The sequence below is a fragment of the Muscardinus avellanarius genome (assembly GCF_963383645.1).
Source record: "Muscardinus avellanarius genome assembly, chromosome: 14".
Taxonomy (NCBI): Eukaryota; Metazoa; Chordata; class Mammalia; order Rodentia; family Gliridae; genus Muscardinus; species Muscardinus avellanarius.
This window is the reverse complement of record NC_137800.1, coordinates 58,163,682-58,184,081: the sequence shown is the minus strand read 5'-3', so window position 1 is coordinate 58,184,081 and position 20,400 is coordinate 58,163,682. Positions and strand designations below refer to the sequence as shown.

The 20,400-nt window shown below is 33.6% G+C and overlaps 1 protein-coding gene across 1 annotated transcript in view; it reads right to left on the bottom strand.

The window, feature by feature from the left end:
- Positions 1-3,003: 3,003 nt before the first annotated feature.
- Positions 3,004-20,400, bottom strand: part of LOC308273165 (disintegrin and metalloproteinase domain-containing protein 5-like) — a gene marked incomplete at both ends in the record, with an annotated part of 239,017 nt that continues 221,620 nt past the window's right edge. Inside the window, 4 exon segments of the mRNA XM_080710260.1 lie at positions 3,004-3,049; positions 3,775-3,934; positions 16,358-16,469; positions 17,205-17,291. Coding sequence (XP_080566386.1) covers positions 3,004-3,049; positions 3,775-3,934; positions 16,358-16,469; positions 17,205-17,291 — 405 coding nt within the window.

Sequence of the window (20,400 nt, the reverse complement as noted above, 5' to 3'; positions counted from 1 at the left end):
TGTGACTAAAAAAATAAGGAAATAATTGCATTCAGTAAAGAATTAAATCAGGCCGGGCGTGGTGGTGCCTGCTTGTAATCCCAGCATTTGGGAAGCTGAGACCAGAGGATTGCAGTTTGCGGCCAGCCTCAGCTACTTAGTGAGGCACTCCATAACTTAGTGAGTCCCTGTTTCAAAATAAAGAATTAAAAAAAGGGCAGGGGGTGTAGCTCGGAGGTCAAATGCCACTTGGTTTCATCCCCAGACCCGCAAAAAGAAAAAGAAAAAAAAGAATTAAATCAAGTTGAAAACAAAACCTCATAAAAATCAACAAATATCAAGAACTGATTCTTTCAAAATTCAAATTAAACTCTTTTCTAGACAACTAAGAATATAAAAGAGAAGACTCAATTAATTAAGCTCATGAATCAAAGTAGAAACCTTATAACACCTGCCCCAGAAATAAAAATATTCCTAGTCAATATTATGAATAATTATATGCCAACAAATAAGAAAATCTAGAGTAAAAGGGGTTTATTCCTTAAAATTTTAATCTAAAAAGACTAAATCTTAAAGAAACTGGGAAACTTAAATGACTAAAAATTAATAACATTGAATGAAACTTAAAAGTCCTTCATTCAACTAAACTCCAGGACCAGACTGCCTCATGGGTGATGTCTACTAAACATTTAAAAAATTATGACTAGTATTTCTTGGAACTTCAAAATTAGAGAGATGTAGGAAGTATTCATATATATATATATATATATATATATATATATATATATTTTTTTTTTTTTTTTTTTTGGTGGTACTGGGGTTCCTGGAAGCCCTTCTACCTCCGGTCCACACTCCCAGACCTATTTTTTAACTTTTTTTTTATGTGGAAACAGGGTCTCTTAAACCAGTAAGGCTGGCTCCGAACCAGCGCGATCCTCCTGTCTCTGCCTCCCAAGTGCGAGGATTAGAAGCGTGCGCCACCACGCCCAGGTCTTAAATATATTTAAAGCAATGATCATTACTCTTAATCCCGATAAATGCACCAGACAAACTTTGAAGCCAAAATTTTAATAAAGTATTATCAAATCAAATTCAACAACGTCAAAAAAGTGTATGCCCTGAACAAGTAGGATTTAATCCCTACATGCAGATTTTTGTACAATCTAAAATAGCCTAAATAACCAATAGGATTAATATGGTAACTGTCTATACTTAATAGTGCTTCTCTTAAAGTTCTCTCATTTCAGACATTCATCTGAATGTTTGCTAAATAAATTGTCATAGTCAACATGAACTTTGTATTACAATAAAAAAAGAATTATAAAAATAATCATGGCAGCTGTATGAAATATTATTTCCTTTTATATATTATTCCTTATAAGAAAAATTCATATTCTAATAATAAAGGGAGAGTATTTAATTTAAAAGTGTTTGATTCTTCTATAACATGATCTATACATTTTAATTTTTAATTAATTTAGACATTGAAATTAATAACAATTTCAAGGTTCTATCTTACTAACAGCAATTTTTAGAGATAATAGCAAAACTATAAATGCTTATGCTAGTATGTTAGTGTGTGTGTGTGTGTGTGTGTGTGTGTGTGTGTGTGTGTGTGTGTGTTATAGTGTATAGCACTGACTGGGGATTGAATCTGGGGATATTCTGAGCCCCCAGCCCTTTAGTCATATACAGTTTTATGTGATAGGAAAATAACATCAATGTATTTGCTCCTTTCTAATGTAAAACAAAATCCACACAATTTATATGCTTATTCATGATTGTCTGGGTGCACAAAAAGCTTTTTTTTAGGAGAGAAGAGGTGAGAAGAGGCTGATATATTATTCATTGTTATGATATAACCTATAATGAGAATTATAAAAATTATAAAATAATATACTGTTTTTAAACTATCCACTCACTATTCATGATCCTAAACAATGATCAAAGCATAGGATGTAAGTGATTTATCACACTGTTCCACACTCACCTTTCATAGGAGGTGAGTACAGATGACTCATTGGTCCTGCTGTTCTCTTTTGATACAGAACTATGAAAGTAATAAAATTTGTCTTAAAGTGGAGAAAATATTTTAATCTAGATTAAGTAAAAATTTCAAGAATATTTTTGAGAAAACAGTATAATTTAAATAAGTGAAATGCCTTTTTCCATCATAAAACCAAACAAATAGAACAGGTACTGACTCAAAATTATAACAAATGTCATCATCCATATTTTTTTTTGATAACTGACTTTCCCACATGCATTTCATACCTACTAAACTACAAGCCTATATTTATATAGGCAGGCCCTCTTTTTCAATAACATTCCTAATTCTGCAGGTAAAATTAAGCCAAAACTATAAAGTAAAAGTAAAAATTTTAGAAAATCTAAATATCATCTGTTACCCCATTAATATGTACATTTTTTGTTTTACACATTAGTTAAAAATAAATATAATTTAAAATTTAGTAAATGCCTAACAATCATATAATGAATTTAAAATAATTTTAAGAATTTTGTTATAGATATATAATTAAAGCATATTATAGATTAATCATTTCTGTGGCTTACTTTTAATTAGAGCACTAACAGTGTTTATGTAGAAATATTTGTAGTTCAACAATCTTAAAACATATATTTAATTTTTTTCTCACAATCTTATACATATATTTTAAGAATTTTTATTTTTATGTACCATCAAGCTTACTTACTTTTACTTTGCTCATTAAATTTATAATTTTTCTAGAAAAAATATATATTTGTAATTATTTTATTCTCTCCATCAAAGCATGCACACACACTAATATATATATATGTATATATATATTATATATATCTATTCATTTTTTCTCTTTCTATCAATTTTTGTGTGCATGTGTGGAACTAGAGATTGAATCCAGAAGTATATTGCCTCTGAGCTACACCCACAGTCCTTTTTTATTTTGAATCAGTGCCACCCAAGTCACAGTGCACTGGCTTCAAACCTGCAATCCTCCTGTTTAACTCTCCCAACTGTTGGGACTATAGGTGTGAGGTAAAACGAGTGGTAAATACCTCTGGCAAAATACTTTAAGGGTCCAATGTGAAGTTAAAAAACTTGTGTAAATCGATTACAGGTAATATGTTGATCTCACTTATTAAGTTGATGTACCCAAAAGTTTTTTATATAAGATCGTATAAAATATAAATATAAAATTATAACTCTAAGAGTTATAGAAATAATTTTATGTACATTGAGATTAAGGCTGGCACAAGATACAATGGTTTTGAAATGCAAGATTTAATCATACAATCAGTTTTTTAAACTATATGCAATTTAAAAAAAATATATGCATTGCTATGTCTTACTTATCCTAAATGACATTGACCACAACATGTAATTTATAAATTAAAAACTTCAATATTTAGAACATTAAGTATTGTGAAAGTAAGCTCAAAGATATTGACAATTATTATGAAAAGTGTTTTAATAAAATTGTTTACCAGGGTCCCGAGAATTTGTTTTAATAAATTTATTTTTGCAAGTTCCCTTGAAATGCACTGTTAACTATTCTTATGAAGTTTATGGATGTTTTCTCCTACAGAAAACTCATTGATATTCTAAGTAATTCTAATGATGAGTAAGACTAAAAAACAAGCAATAAACATTGGCCCATTCTGAAACATGTCTCTGGGCCTCTCATTATATTGCCTTACATGTAGTCATAGCTATTCCTTATTAAACATGAATACTGTTTTTGACATACTTAATGTAATGAGTAAATATACATGTATATACACATAGTGGTATACCTCTCACTTTCAGTTTCTCCTCTGTAACATAGTTCTCTTATTTTATTCTGGCTTATTAAAACAGCAATGATAATAATAAGCACAGGCAGAGAAATGTAGAAAATTAGTTGAAGTTGGTGTTTCTGAGAAGTAGCTTGTCTTTCCTCTAAATAACGAGCCTCTGGAATAGGAAATATAAATTTTAAATTATGCCAGATATTTTATTAACCAAATGAAGAGGCAGAGATAGTATTATTACCATTATTTTTGCAACATTAAAGATTTCATCCACATATATTATAAATATAAAAAATAAAATAATTATATAAATGTGTTGGTAGAAGTTTTAGAGTTTTTAACTCTTCTACTATGTGATTAATTTCTAAATTGTATAATACAAGCAGGCATTTATTTTTTTCCAGCTCATCAACTAACTCATCCTGCAGTCTTGTGACTTGTTAGCCCTTATCATGTAATAAGCCAATTGCATATTGTTTCTCTTTCTCAAAAGAACCCTGACTTTCAATTACAGATTTTGGGACCAGGAAGTGGGTTACTGTTCTAAAAAATTTTGCAAAAGATGTAAATGGCTTCAAAACAGTTTAAAATATAAAGACTGGAGTAGTTTTAAGACCCATGCTGGAAAAAACTCAAATTGCCATAAAGAAACTTGGCAAAAATATAGGGGTAAAAAGCGATACTGGTAATGCCTGAAAGAAAAGGAGGGTTACCTAGAAAGACTACATCTAAGAGATACACAATCAAAAGTAGAATGTTGATAGAATATGAACATTAAAAGTGTGTCTGGTGAAGTTTCAGAAAGAAAGAACATACTATTAAACAACAAAGAAAATGTTATTTCTGTCTTAAAGCAGCAAAGATGTGGCTAAATTGTGTTCTAAAGTTTTGTAAAAGATGGAAATTGAAAGTCCTGATAGTAGACAATTACCTGTGGAGAATTCTAAGTAAATGTTGGAGCTGTGGCATAGGTTCTCCAAATTATTGTGGTGCAATGCAAGAGAAAAACCATAGATTAAGAAATAATTGCTAAGCAGAAATTTTCAGAGTATCTGTATTTCAAAAAGTAACAAATGTGTTTTGTAGAGAATACCATGGGTATGGCTATGAAATTGTGTGGCAAAGAAATTATGGTTGTGAATCATAGATGTACTGTGTACTCTCCAAAGAAACCAGTATTGGATAAGAGCAGAAGAGATGAGGTAATACCAGCAGAGACACTGCCAGTTAGGACCAGATGGGTCAGGATGGGACACCAAAACTCTTTAGTTACAAGCATGTTTTATCTTTTTTAAGAAGACAAGACTAAATATGACCATAACTCAACTGAAGAATAGGATGAAAAGATAATTTATTATTAAGAAAATGTGGTGATTAATGACAGCTTACATCAATTTAAAAGTCACAAGCCCCAACAAACCTACTAAAAAATGTTTGAAAATATTGATATATGATTGATAAAATTTATGCACAAAATCAGTAGGTTGCCTACTTGTAAGAAGTAAAATGTCAAAAACACAATGACATAGCTGGGTGTGGTGGTGCACACTTGTAATCTCAGCATTTGGGAGGCTGAGACAGGAGGATTGCAATTCAAATCCAGCCTCAGCTTCTACTTTGTGAGGCCCTTTGCAACTCAGTGAAACCCTGTTTTAAAATAAAGAAAAAAAAAAATGGGGCTGGGGATGTAGCTCGGATGTTTAAAGACCCTGGGTTCTACTCCTAGTCCAAAAACAAAAACAACAACAACAAAAAAAAACCCCACAATGACATTAAACATCTCCCCATTAAAATTTTTAATAAAATCAGTGCATTCTTAAATATTAACTAAAACTCATTAGTAGAATTGCTATTATCAGAAAATAAAGACAAAGATGGGGAGAAATTAGGATACTTGTGCACTGAATGTGAAACACAGCAACTACCAGGAAATAGTATGATATTTCCTCAAAAAATAAGGAAAGAAATAAAATGACTATTGATCTAGCGGTTTCATTTTTCAGCAAACACCCAAAAGAAATGAAAGAAAGATCTTAAGTTTATATTTGTTTATCCATGAACATACAGCATTATTCATAATAGTCAAAAGATGGTGTGTTGGCTCACTCTTGTAATCCCAGTACTTGGGAGGCGTAGACAAGAGGATCATGGTTTACAAAGAGTCTCAACTACTTAGTAAGGCCCTCTACAACTTAGTGAGACAATGTTTCAAAATAAAAAATAAAAAATAGAACTGTATGTTCGAGGTAGAATACCCCTGGATTCCATTCCCAGTACCACACACACACAAACAGAGATGAAAATAATTAGTATAGAGTGTCAGTTTTACAAGATGAAAAGAGTTCTGAAGAGGACGATGGTTACACAATGTATGACAATGTAATTAAGGCCTATAAATTTTGCACTTACAACTCATTAAGATGGCAAATTTGATTTTATATGGTTTACCACAGTAAAAACATGTGCTTAGCATGTGAAAATCCTTCAGTTCCATCTCCAGCAACACCAAAAAGAATAATTGTATGTAAGCAAACATGTTAACTTAAAAATTTAGATTCAGGCTCTAAAATATGCACACAACAGGAATTCAAACTCATGAGCATACATATGTTAAATTGTGTACATATTCACAATTAGACAATTTTAGCAAATTACACATTCTGTAAAATACCCATGAAATAATAAAATAGACAATATACATAAAGATAAATAACGATATCATAAAACCCACAATTTGAGAATTTTTAGGCCTTACTGTATTTATACAAATCAATAATATCCAAAAATTAGTACACGGAAGATAACATAACATTGGACATCTTAAGATTACTTTTGCTTCCCAAACTCTCTATGACACTAAATGCATTTGGGATCTCAAAAGCTTCTCATATTTTGAATCCAGGGCTTATTAAGAGAAGCTCAATGTCTCCTTGAATGGGAATTGGAGCCCAAAAGAAAACATTTGATATGCAGCCAGTTGTCATGCCAGCCCAAGGCTTCCAGGATAGACTTGCAAGCCCCTGCAGAAAGTATATAAAGGGAGAGCTCAAGGAGATTAGTTAAAACAAATTAACAAAATTGTGAAGTTTCCTTTGACCTCAGATTCTAGTGATGCTATTCTTTTTGTCATTAAGATCCATACTTGGCATATCTAGGGTACCGCCTGTATACATTTGCCTGGGACTGTCCCTTTCTTCATGGAACTGAGTGGCAAATGACAGCCTCATCAAAACTGAGTTAACAAGCCATTCAAGCAGGAACCCACATAACTGCAAGAATTTGCATGGTAATGACCAAAACTTTAGTGTCTGTAAGTGTCAGCGTCTAGTGCACTGGAGACCCGAGGGTAGAGCCGCTGAACACGGGGCATGCAGAATTTCATGTACAACTGCATGTTTTATTGAGAGGGCAATCAGACTTTTATAGAGAAAGATTCTATGGATTACATTAATGAATTTAGCTATTTCAAACATTACAAGGTTATCTTAAAGCAACAATGGATGTGTGTAAGTAAAGCCAAAGGACTAAACTCAAACTTAATGCAACTCTTCGTTTTACAAATAGAAGCAAGCACACCTGTGACCGCTCATAACATCTCAAGCTGTATATCATACCAATAAGTTTCTGAGATGTCTATGACATGCAAAGAGGCCTGGAGCCACTTCCTGACCTTCAAGGGAACTTGGCAAAACTCATAGCTCACTGATTGGAGGAAGCATGCTTGTCTCCCAGCCTGGCATTCCAAGCTGCTTCTCAGGAGCCAGAGTTGCTTCATTAACACTTTAAGCCGGACCCTGCATCTCAGTACTCTCACATGTAAGTTTTCAGATCATTCCTGCAGAGGTGAGGCTATAGCCAAATATCAGAAGCATGTATTAGCAGACAATCACTAGGAACACACAGACAGGACTTAGAGTCAGCAGTCAGCACCATCCCCATCATTTCTCCAGAGACTGCAGTATTATCATTAATAGTGGTGCCTGTTGAGGAAAATTTTATAGCCAATTGTGCCTTAGGCTTGATAGTGTTTAAACTCTTACCTGGTGGTGTCTGGGAATCATATTGCTGGTGGCCAGCAAAGTCTTATGAGATTCCAGCTGCCGGAGAATTAGTAGTGTCCCTTGGGATGAAAACTCACCCACCCATGCCCCAGACTCAGGATGGTATAGTATTTCCCTTGGCAAAAGTTGGGCCTTAAAGCAAGAAGGCCAGAGGCCAGCAGGGTTACATATAATCACAATTGTCAGAGAAGTAATAATATATATGGAGTAATTTGGTTCAGATAGTCATGCTGCAGGCTGATAATATTAGAATCTTAAGTGAGCAGAGTTTGGAATCAATGAGCATGAAGGCAAAAAAGCTGGTTAAATTTTACATTATCTCAACTATCAGAGCAGTAATGATGTCCCTGGGCATCAAAGCTCAGCTAGTTGGGCCACAGGCTCAGAACATCTCAGTCTCTGGCTATGTTGAGCTTGAGTCTAGAGACCACAAAGGCCAGGGACAGTGGTCCACAGGATTTCATGTGATTGCAACCAGAAAACCAAGGGTGGCATCCCTGGGGCATTAAATCTAAATCAACCAGGAGGAGCAGAAACTTAAAAAAATGCATGATTACCAAGTAAAAACTAGAGAAAATACTTAAAGATGAAAGAAAAAAAGAAAGAAAGAAAGAAACAAACAAACACACCAGAACCAGAGAAGGGAAGAATTCTACCAGAAGAGCAACTAAGTGAAGGAGAAATAACATTATATAAAACAAAATAAAACTAAAAATGACAGAAAAAATCATCTTTTAATAAGAACATTGAATGTCAAAAGTCTAAATTCTCATATCAAAAGGCATAGACTTTCATTATGGATGAAAGACATAATTCTAATTCTTCTCTGCTTGCAACTAAATTCTCGTATCAAAAGGCATAGACTTTCAATATGGATGAAAGACCATAATTCTAATTCTGCTCTGCTTGCAAGAAAGTAATCCTACAGGCAACTATATCCAAATGAATAAAAAAGATATTTCATTATTTCATTCAAATGAAAATCAAAACCAAGCAGAAGCAGAAATTTTTATATCCCAAAAAGCAGATTTAAAATAAAATTTATTTTTCTTGATGATAAAATTAACAATCTAAAAATAATATACAATGATGGTAAATGTTTATGTTACAAATATGTGCACCCACATGTTTATTTTTATTTTTATTGGTCCATTTTAGTCATATATCTTAATGGAGTACAAGATGGTAGAGGAATATATTTATACATCATTTTAGTCCTTGCCCAATTCCCACCCCATTTCCTCCCATCTCCTTCCTTCTCATGTTTGGCTTAGTGATTGACCTTGATATGTTTGTGAATGTACATCATGTACATTAGGGAGTTTCCTTCTTTCCCACTCTTATCACCTCCAGTTAGGCCTTATTTGTTTATCTGTAGTTTCTCCTTCTTCTAGAGTTATTCCTATAACCAATTTTTCTCCCTATAATCTGCATATTAGGAAGAGCGATGCTTCTTTTTTGTGGCTGACTAATCTTACTTAACATAATCGTCTCCAGTTCCTTTCATTTCCCTGTAAATGACATAATTTTTCTCTTTTTCATGGCTGAGTAAAATCCCATTGTGTACATATACCATAGTTTTGTAATCCATTATCTGGTAATGGATATCTTGGCTGGTTCCATTTTGGCAATTGTGAATTGTGCAGCTATGAACATAGATATGCATGCATTAGTTTGGTAGTTTGGTTTCCATTCTTTTGGGGAGATACCCAGAAGTGGTATTGCTGGATCATATGGTAAGTTCATTTCCATTCTTCTGAGGATCTTCCATACTGTTTTCCAAAGTGGTTGCCCTAATTTACAATTCTACCAGCAATGTATTAGCGTTTCCACTTCTCCACATTCTCTACAGCATTTGTTGTTTGTTTGTGTTTTGAATGATTTCCATTCTAGTTGGAGTTAGGTGAAACTTCAGGATAGTTTTGATTTGCATCTCTCTGATTGCTAATGATGTTGAACATTTTTTCATACATTTATTAGCGATATGAATTTGTTTTTGTGAAGTGTCTATTTAGTTCATTTACCCGTTTTGATTGGCTTTTTTGTTTTCTTATCATTGAGTTTTTTATGTTCTCTTTATATTCTAGATATTAGATCTTTATCGAAGAAGTAGGTGGCAAAAATTTTCTCCCAAAGCCTATAGAACTGATCAACAAATTCAGCAAAATGTCTTTAATCTCTCTCAAAATGTTAATACCATTCTTCACAGAGCTAGAAAAATCAATACTAAATGTCATATGGAAGAACTAAAGAACCAGAATAAAGCAAAATAAAAACCATGGTTCTCTTAACAATAAGAATCATGGTTCCCGTAACAATAAGAACCATGCGGGAGGAATCACAACACCTGACTTCTTATACTACAGAGCTACAGTAGTAAAAATAGTGTAACATTGGCACAAAAATACATAAAAAGCCCAATAGAATAAAAGATACAGCAACAAACCCACATAATTATAGCCAATTGATTTTTTACAAAGGTGAAAAAAATATGTTAAAGAAAGTACAGTCATCAGCAAATTGTATTGGAGAAACTAGTTATCCATTTGTAGGATAGTGGAATTAAATTTCAACTTCTCACCCTACATAAAAGTAAACTAAAGATGAACAGAGATGTGTAAATTAGACCTGACACTATGAGACTTTGAAATTGAAGAAGAGGGCATAGATCCAAGACTCCAAAACATAGGCACTCCTACACTTCCATTCCAGCTTTGCTGGGGTCTTCCCTCCATTATCTGGAGTCCCATTAGTATTCTTAATACTCTCTAGTTTGGGCATATTAGAGAAAACATATGTCCCTTCTCTTTCTGTGCTTGGCTGATCTCACTTAACAAAATGTTCTCCAGATCTTTATACCTTCTTGCAAATGACATGGTTTTGTTATTCTTTATAGCTGAGTAGAATTCAATTTTGTATATTTCCCATAATTTTGCAATCCATTTGTTGATGGAGACCTAGCTTGGTTGCATATTTTGCTTATAACAAATTGTGCTGCTATGAACATGGGTATGCATATTTCTCTGATTTCAACCCCTTTGGAAAGATATCCAGGATTGGTATAGGCAGATCATATGGTGGATCCATTCCCAGTTTTCTAAGGAATCTCCATACTGATCTCCATAGTGGCTGAACTAGTTTGCACTCCCACCAACAGTGTAAACGAGTTCCTCTTTTCCCACATCCTCACCAGCAATTGTTGTTATTTGATTTTTTTATGTTTGCCACTCTGACTGGGGTTAGATAGAATCTTAGTCTAGTTTTGATTTACACTCCCTGATGGTTAATGATGTTGAAAATCTTTACATGTATCTATTGGCCATTTGCATCTCTTCTTTTGTGAAGGGTAGGAGAGAAAGAAGGCTGAGGTTGATTAATAAAGGATCCACATTCAAATATGTGTAAAAGTATGAATGTAGCATGGTCAACCTGAACACTCATTGTTGGAAGGGAGGGAAGGGGAAGTGGGAGGAGTAGAGGGCACCAAGCACAGTTTGAATGTATGGCATTTTCAATATGATCCACATAAAAATAATTATATATAATTTAAAAAGATGATATATCCCAATACAATAATACTGGGAGACTTCAGTACACCTCTTACATCATTAGATCGATCTTTGAGACAAAAGGTCAGTAAAGACACCTCTGACCTAAAGAACACTATTAATCAAATGAACCTGTTAGACACATATAGAATTTTCCACCCAACTACAGCAGAGATCACATTTTTCTCAGAATCTCACAGAGCCTTCTCCAAGATAGATAACATCTTGGGCCACAAAATGAGCACTAGCAAATTCAAAAAATTCCCTGTCTCTTTTCAGACCATAATGGTATAAAATTAGAAATCAACTACAAGAAGACTCAGAGAAACCACATAAACATGTGGACACTAAACATGAAGAATGGGTCAAGAAGAAATAAGGAGTTAAATCAAGAAATTCATAAAAGCAAATGAAAATAGAGATACAACATATCAAACCTCTGGGACACATTTTTTTTTCTTTTTTTTTGGTGGTACTGGGGTTCCTGGAAACCCTTCTACCTCTGAGCTACACTTCCAGACCTCTTTTATATTTTTATTTGGAAACAGGGTCTCTTAAGCCAGCGAAGCTGGTTCCGAACCAGCGCAATCCGCCTGTCTCCGCCTCCCAAGTGTGGGGATTACAAGCATGCGCCACCACACCTGGCTCTGGGACACATTGAAGGCAGTATTAAGAGGAAAATTTATAGCACCGAGTGCCCACATAAGAAAAACAGAAAATCATCAAATAAACAACCTAATGACACACCTCAAAGCCCTTGAAAAACAGGCACAATTTGAACCCAAAGCCAGTAGAAGAAAAGAAATTGTCAAAATCAGAGCAGAAATAAATGAAGTAGAGAACAAAAAAATACAGAAAATCAACAAAACCAGAAGCTGGTTCCTCAAAAAAAATTAATAATATAGATAAACCACTAGCCAATTTAACTAAAAAAAGAGAATCAACCCAAATTTTAAAGAGATAAAAAGGAGATATCACAAATGACAGTGAAGAAATCCAGAGGATTATCAGAAATTACTTTGAAAAACTATACTCAAATAAAATGGAAAATCTGGAGGAAACGGACAACTTCCTAGATAAATACAACCTTCCTAAACTAGGCAAGAAGACATAGAAAACTTAAACCAACCAATAGCAATCCAAGAGATTGAAACAGCAATAAAAGCATTACCATCAAAGAAAAGCCCAGCACCAGACGTTTCCCAAGTGAATTTTATAAAACCTTTATAGAAGACCTGATCTGATACTCCTCAATCTATTTCATGATAGAGAGAAACAGGACTCTCCCAAATACATTCTACCAAGCCAACATCAAATTAATACCAAAACCAAATAAAGACAGTTCAAGGAAGGAAAATTACAGGCCTATATCTTTGATGAACTTGGACCCCAAAATGCTAAACAAAATACTAGCGATAAACATTCAAAACCACATCAAAAATCATACACCATGATAAAGTAGGCTTCATACCAGGAATGCAAGGCTGGCTCAACATATAAAAATTAATCCATGTAATTCATCATATAAACAGATCCAGCCGGGTGTGGTAGCGCACGCTTGGAATCCCCGCACTTGGGAGGCTGAGACAGGAGGATCGCTCAGGTTCGAAGCCAGCCTCAGCTACTTAAGTAGTTAGACTCTCAGCAACTTAGTGAGACCCTATTTCCAAATAAAATGTAAAATGGGTCTGGGAGTATAGCCCAGAGGTAAAAAGCCTCTGGGTTCCACCTCTAGTACCACCAAAAAATAAATAAATAAAAATAAACAGATCCAAAGACAAAAATCACATGATCATTTCAATAGATGCTGAAAAAGCCTTTGATAAAGTCCAACATCCATATCTGACAAAAGCACTGCAGAGAATCAGAATAGAAGGAACATATCTCAACATCATAAAGGCAATCTACAATAAAGCCACAGCCAACATCATATTAAATGGGGAAAAACTTCAAGAATTCCCTCTAAAAACAGGTACAAGACAAGGATGTCCATTATCACCACTTCTCTTCAATATAGTATTAGAGAGGTTAGCCAGAGCAGTAAGACAAGAAAAGGAAATCAATGGAGTAAAAATAGGAAAAGAAGAACTCACACTTTCACTATTTGCAGATGACATGATACTATACCTAGAAGACCCAACCAACTCAACCAAAAGACTTAATGACCTGATCAACAATTTCAGCAAAATATCTGGATACAAAATCTCAACAAATTTGAAGCTTTTATGTACACCACTGAAAAATCCACTGAAAAAGAAATCAGGAAAACACTTCCACTCAGGATTTCCCACAAAATGCTCAACATCATTGGCAATCAGAGAGATTCAAATCAAAACTACCCTGAGATTTCACCTAACTACAACTAGAATGGCAATCATTAAAAACACAAACAACAACAAATGCTGGCAAGAATGTGGAAAATTGTTAACCCTAAAACATTGTTGGTGGGATTGTAAACTAGTACAACCACTATGGAAAACAGTACGAAGAATCCTCAGAAAAATGGGAACTAATTTATCATTTTACCCAGCAGTACCACTTCTGGGTATCTATACAAAAGAAAGCAAACCAAACTACCAAACTAATCCATGTGTATGTTCATAGCTGTACAATTCGCCATTGCCAAACTATGGAACCAACCAAGATGCCCATCAACAGATGAATGGATTATAAAACTATGGGATATGTACACAATGGAATTTTACTCAGCCATAAAAAACAAAATTATATCATTTTCAGGGAAATGGATGGAACTGGAGAATATTATGCTAAGTGAGGTTTGTCAGTCACAAAAAGTAAGGAATCAGATGCTTTCCCTAATATGTGAAAACTAAGGTGAAATGTGTCATTGGAGGAACTCCAGGTGAAAAAGGAGATCCTATAGAGGAGCAAACAAGACAACCTTACTGAGGGGATGGGAGGGGAGAAGAAGGAAACTCTCTAAAGCACATGATATACATAAAAAACATATCAATGTCAATCACTAAGCCAAGCATGGAGGAAAGGAAGGGGAGGAAATGGGAATGGGGAGGGGGTAGGATTTAATGGGGTGATGTGTGCATGTACATCTACACAAGCTTTTTATCCCATTAAGATGTATGAAGTCAATGCACCAATAATAAAAATAAAATAAAATAAAATAGAATAGAATAGAATAGAATTTAAACAAGCATGCAAAGCTAATTTTAAAGAAGTGTTAAAAGTTCACAGGAAAGAAAGAAAAACTCAAAGGTAAAGACAGGTAGTTGCTTGAACAGAAAGGATAAAACATCCTTTTGAAAATTCAGGCATCATTTGAAAAAAGATTACTTTTGAAAAGTAGTTTCCTCCTTTTTTAAAAAAAAGATATAATTTTCATGCACATTCAAGTTTGCAGCATAAACAATAATCAAATATGCTCTAAGGAGAAGCTAGGATAAAAAAATAGATTCCTTTATGTGTGAATTTTCTCACAAACTATCCCTGGGAGTACTGTTCATAATTTTCCAGTTTGAAATCTTCATTCATAGTGTAATCAACATTATTAATTATATCTTCAAAATTCTGCTGTATCTCATTTTGTAATTTTTAACTTTAGAATTATAAGTCTTTCCAGTTTCTTGGTATTACAAGTACTATTTTTCATCTAAAGTGGGTACAAAAATTAAAATTTATTTAATGAGTCCTTCCTCAGGCCAAGAAAAATAGGCACTCATAGAAACTTCCTCAGTAAGACCCTCAAAGCTCAAGAAATTATAACAAGTATTAAAAAATGTCATAGCATTAAACTAAGATGTTTCTGCTCAACAAATTAAACCATCTAGTCAAAGGAGACAACCTGAAGAATGGAAGATCTTTCCATCTACTCTTCTGATGGAAGACTGATATCCAGAATATACAAAGAAATTAAAAGACTTATCACTAAAAAACTGTTAAATCCAATCATGAAATGGGCAATCAGACTAAATAGGCACTTCACAAAAGAAGAAATACAAATGGCCAATAAATATATCAAAAGTATTCAATATTATTATTAATCAAAAAGATAAAAATCAGAACTACACCAAGATTCCATCTAAACCCATTTAGAATGGGAGTAATAAAAGAGTCAAAGAACAATAAATGCTGATAAGAATTTTGGGTAAAAGAAGCTATTTTATACTTTTGGTGAGATTTAGAATTACTGCAGCCACTATAGAGATCAGTATTGAGATTTTTCTGAACAATGGGAACAGATTCACCATAGTATCCAGATATACCACTCCTGGGTATCTTTTCAAAGATACTTAAATCAGATGATTATTGTGATACATACATATCCATGTCTAAAGAAGCACAATTGATAATAGCCAAATTATAGAACCAACCTAGGTGTCCATCAACAGATAAACCAATTACAAAATTATGGTATATGAACACAATGTAAGTCTATTCAGAAACAAGACCGTTATGTAATTTTCAAGAAAATGATTAACCTAGAGAACATTATGTTAAGTGATATTAGCCAGTAACAGAAAGTAAAAGGTCATATGTTTCTTTCACATGAGGAAACTAGGGAATAACTTGGATACAAAAGGAATTTTAGATAATGGAAGATAAATTCAAGTGGAGAAAAAGAGATGGTTTAGGGGAGAAGGGAAGATAATTAATGAAGAAAATACTATCATTGACCTACATCATGTGCATATATGATAATACCAATGTCAAACTCAATATCATGTATAGGGGAGGGGAGGGACCTCAAGGGAAGCTCGTGAAGTAATATGTGCGTATACATCACTATAATTTTCAACTACATTATGATGTGAGAGTACAGTGCATCAATAGATTGGTGATGATGATAATAAATCTTCAGACAAACTTACACTGTCATATTTCTGAAAAAACTTCACAAATAATATAAATTCATGTTTGTTGACATCAATTGCTTTGTGACTTTGCTTTAATTCTGTAACTTATTCTAGGCTTTATAACTAATAAATCTTTAAAAACACAAACCAGGTTTAATCTTATGTCCATCATCAAAACTTCCAAATTCTCCTTTCATCTCTTTGCAAGAAGGAGGAGTAAACCCTTTTTCACAGTGGCAATTATGAAAATTGTTGCACCTCTGTAATGAAAAATAAAATATTTTTTACAAAGATGGTTGCTGACAGAGACTGATATTCTATGCTTATTCCAAAGAGTACCTGATTCTAGAGAATTACTCTTAGAGAAAATAATCAAATTTTGTCTTGCACTCAATTATAGTGTGCATCTTTATTAATATAGTAATAAATAATGACACTATTAAAACCATAAATATTTGAGACCATTCAAAATGAACAATTTAAATTAACTGGTTTAATGTGACCATTAGGTTAGTTGCCAAATCAATCCCATATTTGTTTCAATTCTTTCAACTCTCCTCCCAGTCCTAACCCAAATTTTCTGTAAATACCAATAGTAATTATAATTTACTTGCTAGCTTCACAGGACAGAATTGATAATATACTAACAAGTTTGGCAATAAAATTCTAATGGCATTTATTTTTCACTTATTGCCTTCTTTCATTCAAAATAAGATAGGTTTTATTACAGAGTTATACAAGCACATCCACTGCCTATATTTATCAAACATCTTATACGTCCAGAATAATTTTAAATGTCTTTCTTTTATTTTCTCTTATATCTTCTCAGTCTGGCAAATTTCTTAATAAGATAGGATTGAAGCTATAAATTATAAACTATTAAATGATATAGCATAGCATAAAATAAAAATTTCATTCAAAGTATTTTAAATCCATATTATACTTATTGAGTGTGTAAAAGCATTCTGCTTAACATGAACACTTCAGCTACTTACCCCATGGTCATTGCAATCTCTTGTAACATTGCAAAGGGTTTCATCTTTAAGAAATCGAACTTCTTTACAACTCATTCTGTGACAATACTAAGTCAAAGCAAAAGGAAGCAAAAATTAGTCAATCTGAATGTGTGCATAAATAATGCATAAAATTGAATAAAATACCAGAATTCATATTACTCATAATTGGCAAAAAAATCCATGAGTATACTATGAGAAAAATAGTAATTATGACTAGGTTGAAGTTAGCCCTATACCTTCAGATTGTAAAGATATAATCATATGTAAGTAGTTTGATATTTTATTTTCTTACCATCCAGCATTAGAAGATCTCCTAGAAAAATAAATTTTTGTAAAAATCATTTGATACTCACTTTAACTTAAAAATTATCTCAGGAGCAAATATAATTCCTTGCATCTTTTCAGACCACAACGGAATAAAAGTAGAAATCAACAACAGGAAACTCGAAAGAAAGCATTCAAATTCATGGAGAATGAATGATACACTATTGAATGACGAATGGGTAAGAGCAGAAATTAGGGAAGAAATAAAGAAATTTATGGAAACAAATGAAAACAGAGACACAACCTACCAAAACCTATGGGACACCATGAAGGCAGTACTAAGAGGAAAGTTTATTGCATTGAGTGCCCACATAAAAAGGACGGAGAACCACCAAGTAAAGAACCTAATGACACAGCTCAAGGATCTAGAAATTCTGCAACAGTCTATTCCCAAAGCCAGCAGAAGGCAAGAAATCATCAAAATTAGAGCAGAAATAAATGAAATAGAGAACAAAAAAACAATTCAGAGAATCAATAAAACAAAAATTTGGTTCTTTGAAAAGATTAATAGAATTGATAAACCCCTGGCCAACCTAACCAAAAGAAAAAGAGAATCAACTCAAATTATCAAAATTAGAAATGAAAAAGGAGATATCACCACAGATAGTGAAGAAATTCAAAATATTATCAGAAACTACTTTAAAAATTTATACTCCAATAGACTTGAAAACCTGGAAGAAATTGATAGATTTCTAAGCACAGTTAACCTTCCTACACTTAGCCACGAGGACATAGCAAGCCTAAACCAACCAATAACAACCAAAGAAATAGAAATGGCAATAAAAATTCTTCCACCAAAGAAAATCCCAGGCCCAGATGGGTTCCCAGCTGAATTCTACAAAACCTTCAGTGAACAACTAATACCAATACTGCATAACATGTTCCGGGAAATTGAAAGAGATGGAACTCTTCCAAATTCCTTCTATGAGGCCAGTATCACATTAATCCCCAAACCAAATAAAGATACCTCAAGAAAGGAAAACTACAGACCAATATCCTTAATGAACATAGACGCAAAAATTCTAAACAAAATACTAGCTATACGCATTCAAAACTATATCAAGAAAATAATACATCATGACCAAGTCGGTTTCATCCCAGAAAAACAAGGCTGGTTCAACATACGCAAATCAATACATGTTATTCACCACATAAATAGAACCAAGAACAAAAACCACATCATCATAGCAATAGATGCTGAAAAAGCATTGGACAAAATCCAACACCCATTTATGTTAAAAACACTGCAAAAAATTGGGATAGAAGGAAAGTACTTCAACATCATTAAGGCAATATACTGCAAACCCAAAGCCAACATTATATTGAATGGGGAAAAACTGCAAGAATTTCCGCTACAGTCAGGAACAAGACAAGGATGCCCACTTTCACCACTCCTTTTCAATATAGTCCTTGAGACTCTTGCTGCAGCAATCAGACAAGAGAAGGAAATCAAAGGAATTCACATAGGAAGAGAGGAATTAAAATTATCCTTATTCGCAGATGACATGATCCTTTATCTGGAAGACCCAAAGAACTCAACCAAAAGACTTCTGGAGCTGATTGACAAATTCAGCAAAGTCGCAGGTTACAAAATCAACCTAAAGAAATCAGTGGCTTTTCTTTATGCCAACAACGAATCCACAATGAAAGAAATAAAAACAACAATTCCATTCACTATAACCTCAAAACCAATAAAATACCTAGGAATAAACCTAACCCAAGATGTAAAAGACCTCTACAACAAAAACTATAAAACATTAAAGAAAGAAATTGAAGAAGAACTTGGAAGATGGAAAGATCTCCCATGCTCATGGATAGGCAGAATAAATATCATCAAAATGGCCATTCTGCCAAAACTGATCTATAGGTTCAATGCAATTCCCATTAAAATACCAGTGACATTCTTCAGAGACCTAGAAAAATCAATCATGAATTTCATATGGAGAAAGAAAAGACCTAGAATAGCCAAAGCAATTCTCCATAACAAGAAACACGCAGGAGGCATTACAATCCCAGACTTCAAACTATACTATAGAGCAATAGTAGTAAAAACAGCATGGTACTGGCACAAAAACAGATATACTGACCAGTGGATTAGAATAGAAGATACAGAAACAAACCCACACATCTTTAGTCAATTAATCTTTGACAAAGGGGCCAAACACATACACTGGAGAAAAGACAGCCTTTTCAACAAGTGGTGCTGGGAGAACTGGCTAACCATTTGTAAAAAGATGAATCTAAACCCCTATATCTCACCAAACACAGGAATCAACTCAAGATGGATCAAAGACTTAGAAATTAGACCTGAGACTGTGAAGCTAGTAGAGGAAAGCATAGGTTCAACACTACACCATATTGGCACAGGCAGTAACTTTCTCAACAAAACCTCCAAAGCTCAGGAAATTAAAGCAAGAATAAACAAGTGGGATAACATCAAACTAAAAAGTTTCTTCTCATCAAAGGAAACTATCAATAACCTAAAGAGGAAGCCTACAGAATGGGAAAGGATCTTTACCAGCCACCATTCTGATAGAGGGCTAATATCCAGAGTATACAAAGAGCTCAAAAGACTCTACACTAGCAAAACAAACAACCCAATCAAGAAATGGGCAAATGAACTAAATAGACACTTCACAAAAGAAGAGATACAAAGGGCTAATAGATACATTAAAAGATGTTCTTCATCACTGGCCATCAGGGAGATGCAAATCAAAACTACACTGAGATTCCATCTAACCCCAGTCAGAGTAGCAAGCATAAAGAAATCAAATAACAACAAATGCTGGCGAGGATGTGGGGAAAGAGGAACTCTTTTACACTGTTGGTGGGAATGCAAACTAGTTCAACC